At 52.6% G+C, this 9,039-nt stretch overlaps 3 protein-coding genes across 3 annotated transcripts in view; 1 reads left to right on the top strand and 2 right to left on the bottom strand.

The window, feature by feature from the left end:
- Positions 1 to 1,499, top strand: part of PHACADRAFT_156010 (uncharacterized protein) — a gene marked incomplete at both ends in the record, with an annotated part of 2,445 nt that extends 946 nt beyond the window's left edge. The window contains 4 exons of the mRNA XM_007390263.1: positions 811 to 903; positions 950 to 1,043; positions 1,105 to 1,242; positions 1,299 to 1,499. Coding sequence (XP_007390325.1) covers positions 811 to 903; positions 950 to 1,043; positions 1,105 to 1,242; positions 1,299 to 1,499 — 526 coding nt within the window. The remainder of the gene's footprint in view (positions 1 to 810; positions 904 to 949; positions 1,044 to 1,104; positions 1,243 to 1,298) is intronic.
- Positions 1,500 to 1,642: 143 nt separating this feature from the next.
- PHACADRAFT_247094 (uncharacterized protein) lies at positions 1,643 to 5,263 on the bottom strand. The gene is made up of 10 exons (XM_007390262.1): positions 5,119 to 5,263; positions 4,756 to 5,052; positions 4,420 to 4,701; positions 4,159 to 4,368; positions 3,882 to 4,106; positions 3,375 to 3,833; positions 3,116 to 3,316; positions 2,680 to 3,067; positions 2,429 to 2,625; positions 1,643 to 2,379 (listed from the first exon to the last, which is right to left on the bottom strand). Exons 1-10 carry the CDS (start codon positions 5,248 to 5,250, stop codon positions 1,984 to 1,986), a joined length of 2,787 nt encoding a protein of 928 aa, XP_007390324.1. The 5' UTR covers positions 5,251 to 5,263; the 3' UTR covers positions 1,643 to 1,983.
- Positions 5,264 to 6,314: 1,051 nt separating this feature from the next.
- Positions 6,315 to 7,849, bottom strand: PHACADRAFT_247093 (uncharacterized protein). The gene is made up of 5 exons (XM_007390261.1): positions 7,554 to 7,849; positions 7,149 to 7,498; positions 6,950 to 7,094; positions 6,654 to 6,894; positions 6,315 to 6,593 (listed from the first exon to the last, which is right to left on the bottom strand). The coding sequence occupies exons 1-5, from the start codon at positions 7,664 to 7,666 to the stop codon at positions 6,420 to 6,422; spliced, it is 1,023 nt and encodes a 340-aa protein (XP_007390323.1). The 5' UTR covers positions 7,667 to 7,849; the 3' UTR covers positions 6,315 to 6,419.
- Between the last annotated feature and the right edge of the window lie 1,190 nt (positions 7,850 to 9,039).

Below are 9,039 nucleotides of genomic sequence, written 5' to 3'. Positions count from 1 at the left end.
TCGTTCAAGGTCATAAGCATTATGTATATCCTACAGTGTCAGAGATCTAAATTGTTTGATTGAAAGACAGGGACACTAGACTCGTTGGTTGCGCTTTCGGAGGAACTGCCCAAGCAGGATGCATCGTTTACTGGGACAGTGGCTAAGACAGTCGACACGCTGCGTAACCTTTTGAACAACGATCCCGCGAAACTGCGCCAGCACATCCTAGTGAACGAGAAGCCAGTCGATAGCTATCTCTTCGGTGACTGGAGATGGAACGAAGGGCGGTATGGCACCCAGAGGTCACTGAGGGAGATGCTCGACGTTCTCGTGAAGGTATGTGCCTGCATGCTGATGGGCAGATTCATCGCTGATAAGCGGTCGTGAGTGCAGGAGATGTCCTCCATTGACAATGTCATGAAGACGAAGCTGCAGAACTATAACCTGGCCAAGGGGTCACTGACGCAGATGCAGCGCAAGAAGACGTGAAGTTATCCCCACGTTGTGGTTTACTGCCCTGCCCTGACGGATAACCGATCATTACAGAGGAAACCTTTCGGTCAAGTCGCTCGCCGATATTGTTACCAAGGAGTATTTCCTTGAAGAGTCCGAATACATGGAGACAGTCTTGGTGGCAGTGCCTAGGTGAGCGCACGTATCGGGTCGCACGCCGCCAGCTTTGACTGAGGATACATGAACAGTCTCCTTGTCAAGGACTGGAACACTAAATATGAACGCCTGACAAACTTCGTCGTTCCCCGCTCATCCCAGTAGGTACCCCCTGCGTCGCACTGTCCGATACACCACCAACGCGCCGTCTGACACCAGGAAAATTGCCGCTGATAATGAATACACGCTCTTTGGACTTGTGATATTCAAGCGAGTCCACGACGAATTCATCCAGAAGTGCCGAGAGAACAAGTGAGTGTGTTGCGGTTGTACTATCTGTTGACCTTACCTGCACTAGATTTGTGGTCCGAGACTTTGTTTACTCGGAGGACCAAGTTGAGAAGCAGAGAGAGGAGCTCGCTGCCGCAGATACTACAGAGAAGGAACTATGGGTAAGCCCGCTTCTTTTCCTGCATGACTGACACGTTTTGATTCATATATGCTGTATCACAGACAGAGCTCCTTCAGATCTCTAGGACGAATTTTTCGGAGTCGTTCCAGATTCTCGTACATCTGAAAGTCCTCTATTTGTTCATCGAGAGTGTACTGCGGTACGGTCTTCCAGCGAACTACGCCGGCTTCATCATCAAGGTGAGACGACCAAATCATGCTTCATCGGTCATCTGTGTCTGACCGTTGCTTCAAAGCCCGAGCCTAAGGCAACGAAGCGTACATTGACGGCCCTGCAAACGCAGTTTACTTACCTCGGTCGCCGGAGTAATGCGCCGGTGACCAAGGGCAAGCCACAATCCAGCGGCACCGACGAGGTTGCCGGAGAGTACCAGACGCTCATGGAGCAAGAGTTCTTCGACTTCGTCTTCACGGAAGTGCCGTGGATTCAGCTCTGAGCAGGAATGTAAACAGTACTTTCGCAACATTGTAATCACACAGCAATATACCACCAGACTGTTTAGAACGCGCCATCATACATGGAGAACAGCTGTGGATAGATAGGCAACAGATGATAACATTTCATTCTGACCAGCCCGCGAAGGGGAAATGAATTTTGACTCGACTCTAGGTAGACTGATATGGTACAGGAGTGGTCTAGAATAGCTTGCGTTGTTCGAGCAGCGTGAAGAGACGAGCGGAGCTATGCGATAGAATGACTGCGGGGTGTCTGGAAAATTGCTATGCTAGAAAGAATACGGAAGTGAGCAAAGGAGAGCGTTAGTGGATACACCATTACACGGTCCCACAAATAGGCTTTACAGCGAACGTAGAAGAACAAACAACACAGAAAACCGGTGACGCCCATTAGGGCGATTGACTATTATTCAAGAAGGATTTGGCCTTGCGTCGCCTGTCGGTCTTCAAGTCCTGCGACAGAGTTCACAGGCCGAGGTTAGAGATGACACGCGAGACTTCTTCGACGGCTTCGTCGTCAGCTATGAGGCCTGACCGCCCGATGGTGCTATGGGCAGAGGCAGGTTGCGACCGCGACCCCACGGGAGAGGCGTACACGCTTGGGAACGACGGTGCCGTCACCGACGTTGGGCTCGAACCTCCAGTCTCCAAAATAGAATTTTCAGGAGACTCCGGGCGAGAGAGCCGTGACGACGCCTCGCTGATTCGGGTGAGTGACATGGTGAGATCGAGAGACTGGGCCCGATTGGTAAGAGAGCGCGGCTTCGAATAGTGGTCCTTGAGCTTGGCCTCGAGGAGTGAGTCAGAACCGCGCTTGAGCGCATCCTCCGCATGGCGCGCCCGGTTGGACAAACCAGATCCCTGCTCGTTGCTCAGGAAGCGCCAGAAATAAAAAGCCAATGCAACGTACCATAGGATTTGAGATCGGCCAGTAGTCGTTGACAGGTCCTGGAGCGTAATTCGGCTGATCGTAATCGTCCTCCTCCTCTACATGGTAGATGTAAGAGGGTGAACCATTGAAGAGGGCCTTGACGTCTGGAGAGGAACTAGCCAACCGTAAGCGGCGGTCAATCATTGACTCAGACGGACGACCAAGGTCAGCAGAATCTGCAAAAAAATCTGTGAGCGCAAATTCGAAGCGGAAGAGATAGGTATATATACTCTGATGACGCGTCCGCGCAGTCGGGAGAACTTTGCTGTCGAAGTGTGGGAAGGCATCCGCGAACGAGTCGCTGCGTTTGTGGGTACGCGGCGTCATGGACGGGTACACAGGAATGCTGCGGGTCACTAAGAATTGCTCCAAGACCTCGCGCGCAGTGACGAGGAAGTCGCTGTTACTTCGCTGACATCTGAACTTGAATGAACACTCCATCGGCGGCTCCGGCGAGTGACCAGGGCTGGGAGATGCGGTCTTGATGTTAGGAGAGATGACGACTTGGAAGTCACGCTTAATCTTCTCTGTGAAGGACGCAAACTCAGGTGTCGTGACGATCCTAGCGAGTTCAGGATTCGGTGGAACAGCCATTTCCGCCTCAAAAGGAACATGATCCTGACATATGTTAGCCATAAAGATGCAAGAAATTGCTGAACAGCTTACGAGCAGCATAGTCGCGGCTATCTGGACTTGACTCTCTGGACCGAATATGGAAACAAGGTCGGAGGCGGTCTCCTTGTCGGGGAAGCGAACCTTGGAGTTGGTCTTCGCCTCGATGTCGCGAATGAAAATGCTCTTCTCGCCGAGAAGGGTGCGATGGTACTTGCGCGGGATAGAGACAGTCTCATTAATGTAGTCCTTATCCTGCGAGAAGGACCGAATGAACACAATGTTCTGCAGACACAAGAGAGGGAGCGCTTACTTTCGGGTTTACTAACTCCATTACGGACTGCTTTAAATTATCCAGGTTCATGGCATTTTTCGCGGGGGTTCTAGCGATGACATTGTCCTCGTTGTCGTTGTAGCCGCCCATAGCTGCGAACTCCTCGGCATTGGAGAATTTCACGTAAACGCCGTATTTTTTCATGATGCGCTGTATGCTACGACCGCCGACGCCGATGATGCGCTTGTGATATGACTCGGGGACATGGAACGAGATTTCCGCTGGGAGCTCCTCCTGGAGAAGCGTGAGGCCTTGAAGAACTGACGCATCGTTGCCCGCGATGTCGATGAGGAAGTTGTGCTCATTGAACGTCTCAAACTTGATTTTAACGTTCGTTGTCTGCATAATCTTGTTGATCTTCCCGTTCTTCTTGCCCGAGATGAACTCGCGATGCTCGTTAGCGAGCTCGATCTGGAAGCGTATCTCATGATGGAAACTCTAAGGACAAGGTGAGATATCGCGACAGGGACATAGCAACATGCACACCTTGACAATGTCGAGCTCCAGGAGCATGGAGACGGCGGTACGGACCTCGTGCTCCAGGCCGTGCATCTCGAAGCTCATACCCTTGAAGACGACTTCCGCACCGCTCGTGTAGGAGACTTGCTTGAGGATAGTGGAAACTTGGGTGGGATTGAGTGTCGTTGAAGGAAGGAGAACATTGAACTGAGCCGGCAGCAGCCACAGAGACGCGACGTAGGACTGGCAAGCCTATGTAGCGGAGTGAGGGGATTGCCCTAGAATAGGGGCAGACGATGCTTACCAATTGCATAATTGCGCGGATAGTCCGGTGAATATTGACACGATGATCGCCAAAGATGGTGATCAAGCTCGTGGAGCTACCGATGGGAGGAAACTGAATGAAAGCTGCGTTGTCGTGCATCAGCGCTTTGAGATCTTCAGCGCGTTCCGTGACCATCCAGTCGAGCTTGCGAGGCAAGATAGCAGTATCTCTGGAGATAACTTGCTTGCTCTGAGTGATGATCGCTTAGGACATAATGATGCGGACAAGAAGTGAAAGTACCTTGCTCATAGAAACCTGGAAGAGCATGTCGCGAGCCCGCTGCACGCCGAAAAATTCACCTGTGATCCAGATGACGTTCGGGTTGAGCTTATTCGGTGTGCCAGCGGTGCTTGTGCCAGAAACCTGCCCGAATTCGGGACCCACTAGCCCTTGGAGAGGAGATGGCATGTAAATATTCGTCGCCGTCTCCTCCATAATAGACTGGAGCACGTTGCGCTTCCTTCCAGCGACGATAGCATGCAATTTTTGGTCAATCTCGCATGAGTCCGCGTGAAGGCCGCTCTAAATCGACCGTCAGCTAGAGATGCAGGATACGAGCGGACCTTTCCGACGCACCAACTCATCGAGCATAACCAACAGACGAACACGGGCAAGTTCCACAGAATCACCATGGCCAGTGATCACAAGCTCGCACACCCTCTCCGTCTCCAGTCCAGACCATCCAGCCGTGCTGCTAACGCCGTCCGGCAGTGAACGGGTCGACAAGGCGACCGTACTATTAACGACGGCAATGTGAGCAAACGTCTGCGACGCAATATCGTCGAGACGCCGTCGGACTTCCAGCTTCAGACTAGGCTTGGAAGATGGCGAGTCTAGGATGTCGAAGCGGGCGACCTTAATTACGGCGCGATTCTGGCGGCAAGCGTTGCGAAGCAAGAGTCAGCAAACTTGCGGGCTCTGCAAACACGAGCTGCTCACTTGTACGGGGCACTCCTTCATTACCATCCCTCTCGCAAGCATGACCTGCTGGTAGACACCAGAGATCTGAAAGTTCCAGGCCCGGCCTTGGTCGGCGGATGCGAAGGTGACTTGTACACTGTAGACCGCCATTGCCATCATCGCGACCTTTTGAACGGCTTCGTAGTCTGACGAGGACGCAGTCCCCTGGGGGTCCTGAAGAGTACTGTTAACATGTTGCTGGTGGAGCTGGGAATAAGAATCGGTCTGAGGCCGTAGGTCGGTAGAGAAATCGAGTGAAGACGCGGGCGAATGAGTGAGCCGTGAGCGACGAGGGTAAGTAAAAGATGTCGTGTAGATTTCCATTGTCCGTCGGCGGGGATAGATGGCAGAGAGATACAGAAGTGTTGCGTGCGGGAGATGGTTAGGGAAACAGTGAGGGTATGGGGGTAAGATGAGGGTATGGACAAAGTGGTATCGGATGGTTCCCGCGCAGCCTCAGAAATGCTACAAAAATGAGGCTGGCCGAAAAGAAACAAGGAGAGAGGTGCGGGGCCCAGGAATACTTTATAGGAGGTCGACGTGCGAGTCGAGCCCGACGGGTTTGAAGACCTCACACAGGCGTCTAATTCCTTTCTTGGTCAACTCACTCCTTTCCCGCCTGGCATGACGAGATAGACGTAATCCTTCGGGGGAGAAAAACGGAGAAAAAACACAGTAGTGCCGAGCTACGGCCCCCAGGCCTCCAGGGCAAACTCTTCGTGCGGACGAATGAAATGGCCCCTGGTCTACGGATACCCGCGTGAAACGCCGTCCTGCACCTCTGCGAATGCTCTCGCTAGCGCAACACCATGTCTCTCAGTTGTCTCTCCTGCACAGTATGCATCACGAATACTCCCCCACGGCCTGGTTGAGGCTTCTCGGCCTGCGTCATGCTGATTCAGATGTCTATGACTGCTTCTCCAGAGCGTGACGCGAGACCTTTTTTGGTACCGTGGTTGATGCTCTGGAAGATCATAAACGAAGACATCTACTCCCTTGTATCGCCTTTCGACGCGGTTACCACCTATCCTCATGAGTTCCAACTGCTTTGAGCAATTTTTTTGCGCGCGTTGCTTGCTCGTAGTAAGATAATGCTATCATGGACTGGATTCGAAGCCGCGTCTGACCGACGACCCCTGTCCTAGTACCCACTCCATATCTTCTACACAAATCAGGTTTATTCGGACGCTGCCCATTGGCCGCACCTTCTCTACTCCTCGTACAGCATGTCAGAATAGGAGCCAATTTCACGCGCTGCCACGCAATGCCGATCCCTGGGCTCAGAGCATGTCGAAGCCCTGGACCGGCTGCCACTCGTTCTCGATACTCTGATAATCAAACAGTTTCGAGAAGCAGGGGTGACCAGGCATCGAAAAGTGTTGATACGGGTTGCTCTGTGCGAGCTTGTCGCCACATCGGTAGCAGAAGTGTTGGCCACAACGCGCACATGTCATCTGAGTGGGGGCATGGATCAGCGAGAAGATGCACGACGTCATAGATACATCAGCACTTACGTGATTGCAACCCATGGACTTCTCGACCTTGATGCGACAGCTGGGACAGCCCATGGTCGACTGGTCTAGCCATTTCTTGTTCGCCCGATCCTCTTCATACTTTGCGACCAATCTGGTGAGGTTTGCCTTGCCGTAGCGACGTTCAATCTGTTCTCGTTCGGTACAACCCTCTGGCAATGAGATGTACTCGAGAACGAACGATTCAGTCGAGGACAGCGGACAGTCGCTGAGAGGGCCATGCCTAGACAAGGATCGTCAAGTCGACAGGCCTAATAGCAACGATAGGATGTACATACCATGTACGTCTGCAGTAGGCGCAAAACGAATAGCCGCAGTCGGGACATGTCCGGAGACGTTCCCAGCCCGAGCCCTCGTCTACATTCGAAAGTTTCGGCACGGGAGCTTGGCAGAAAGACATGGGACAGTGAATGACGGAAGGATCTGTGGGTGAGGAGGTGGGTCAAACGAGATGTAGATTATGTGTGGGTAATTTACCTCGATCTGTGATCCTCTTCCGTCGCAGCCACTTCCACCGTTGTACTTCGTCCTCCGTGACCACCCTCCGAACCTCTTCCTCGGTTGCCTCTCGCCCCTCCTTTATGCAGCCAGGCTCGGGGCAGCCAACCCGGCCCACGTCTCCCTCTTTGATGCACAGCTTCCAGAAATCCTCCAAACATGGCCGGCAGAACACGTGAGAGCATGATAGTGAGACGCAGCGTGCACCTTTGATGGAAGTTAAGCAGATCTCGCAGTTGTAGGAGGTCTGCGAGAAGCGGGCTTGCTGTGTTGAGTTTTCGTACTCCACGAGTAGCGGTGCAAGCAAGTGAAGAGCGGGGTGAGGCACCCTTTAATGAGCTATCAGGCACTCCGCGACATGGATATACACCCGGAGATACTCACCTGATCGCATCCTTGCCGTTTTCGGATACCAACAGACGTAAGGAGTCCATGAACTCCCCGCTTCGTATGCACTCGATCCAGCTGTAGAGCACACCATCACCAGCTTGCCACATGTTCATCAGGTGCTTCCTAAGTGGGACGACCTTCCAAGACAGCCATCCATGAGTTGCGTGTAATGAAATGATCTCCGGTGGGGAATAGGAAGGGTATGCTGGCGGAAGATGAATTTCCAAAAGCAGAGGTGGGAGTATGGATAGTGCAACGCTCGAGGTTTCGTAATTATCCTTCGAGGAGCGGGACACTTGAGCGGATGGAGCTTGATTTGAGCCTTCAGTAGCAGGATTGTCCGCCTCGAGCGGCACAACGAACCTCGGTTCTGAGAGCTCGACGGGCACTTCGAGTTTGATTACGCCGTTTGAGGAGTCTCCAGACAGATAATCTGGGTATATCGACTAGACAGTGCGGGGTATTGAATGACGCCTTCGCGGCAAGGACAACGTCAACACGCACCTGGAGTACCTCCCACTCTTCCGTCTGCAATGTCCTACATGCCTCAATATCCTCCAGCGAGTAGTCCACAGTCGCGGGCATGATAGACGTGCTTCGTAGGTCGGATTGTAACCAGAGGAGGTGTTCGCAAGAAGCGGAATATTAATGGGTCTCCGCGGTACCGCAAGAAAGTCAGAAAGACGTTCTCGCTGACTAATCGGCCAGGAACAAGGCCGCTCCGAAATCCCTCAGCACATTCAAAGTTTTAGTTCTCGCAAGGACCCAATAGTGACGCAGCGGTCCTCAAAAATGGTTCATAGTAAAGTAGGTGATCAAAGTTGCACGAACGCTCGAGCGCATAGCTGACCTATTTGCAGGACTGGAGTGCGAGACGATCTAGACTTCGCCGGCACCGCCACAAAGCGACTAGATCGCGTACAGCACGTGAGTAGTTGATCCGCGCTACCGGAAACTCTAGGACGCCTGGCGTCGGCCTACGCCATCTATCTCGCGTTTTGTGCCACTCCTCAGGCCTCCAGGCCTCAACGGCTCCGCACACTCTGGATCCTGCTAAATATGACTCGCTTGAAAAGATGAAGACAAAGCTTTCATGTAGATTGATGAGCCTCTTCACTTGGAAGATTCATCGACATCCGACGGCAGTACCTTATGATTTCTATTAAACAACTATGCAACGTGAACTATCTAATACACAACAAACAACATGCAAGTAGCAGGGATTAAGGAGCTCGCAAGGCCCGAGGTTTACGGCAACACGGTCGGTCATCGATGTTTTCATGACATGCGGAACAAAGAGACTGAGCGGCCGACAAAGAAGGAACGTCCGACCAGCCCAAACAATAAGCGAGAGAAAATGTCATTCGGATGTATGAAATATGTAGAAGCGTGACGGGGTCATGAGCGGAGCTGTCGTGGCCAACATCGCGCATCTTTGTCTCTTTAGACCGTGTCGAAGTACCTGTGGCGGTAGAACGGA

Source organism: Phanerochaete carnosa (assembly GCF_000300595.1).
Source record: "Phanerochaete carnosa HHB-10118-sp unplaced genomic scaffold PHACAscaffold_1, whole genome shotgun sequence".
NCBI classification, from domain to species: domain Eukaryota; kingdom Fungi; phylum Basidiomycota; class Agaricomycetes; order Polyporales; family Phanerochaetaceae; genus Phanerochaete; species Phanerochaete carnosa.
Note: the sequence above shows the minus strand (reverse complement) of the source record. Positions and strands in the feature narration are given on the sequence as shown.

Excerpts from the sequence above, each read along its gene's own strand:
- PHACADRAFT_247094 (XM_007390262.1), bottom strand. The coding sequence starts at position 5,250 with ATGGCGGTCTACAGTGTACAAGTCACCTTCGCATCCGCCGACCAAGGC. Across the intron at positions 3,317-3,374 it reads TGGAGTTAGTAAACCCGAAA|GATAAGGACTACATTAATGA; the intron begins GTAAGCGCTCCC and ends TCCTTCTCGCAG. Across the intron at positions 3,068-3,115 it reads TAGCCGCGACTATGCTGCTC|GATCATGTTCCTTTTGAGGC; the intron begins GTAAGCTGTTCA and ends AACATATGTCAG.
- PHACADRAFT_247093 (XM_007390261.1), bottom strand. The coding sequence starts at position 7,666 with ATGTGGCAAGCTGGTGATGGTGTGCTCTACAGCTGGATCGAGTGCATA. Across the intron at positions 7,499-7,553 it reads AACGGCAAGGATGCGATCAG|GGTGCCTCACCCCGCTCTTC; the intron begins GTGAGTATCTCC and ends AGCTCATTAAAG. Across the intron at positions 6,594-6,653 it reads AGTCCATGGGTTGCAATCAC|ATGACATGTGCGCGTTGTGG; the intron begins GTAAGTGCTGAT and ends GCCCCCACTCAG.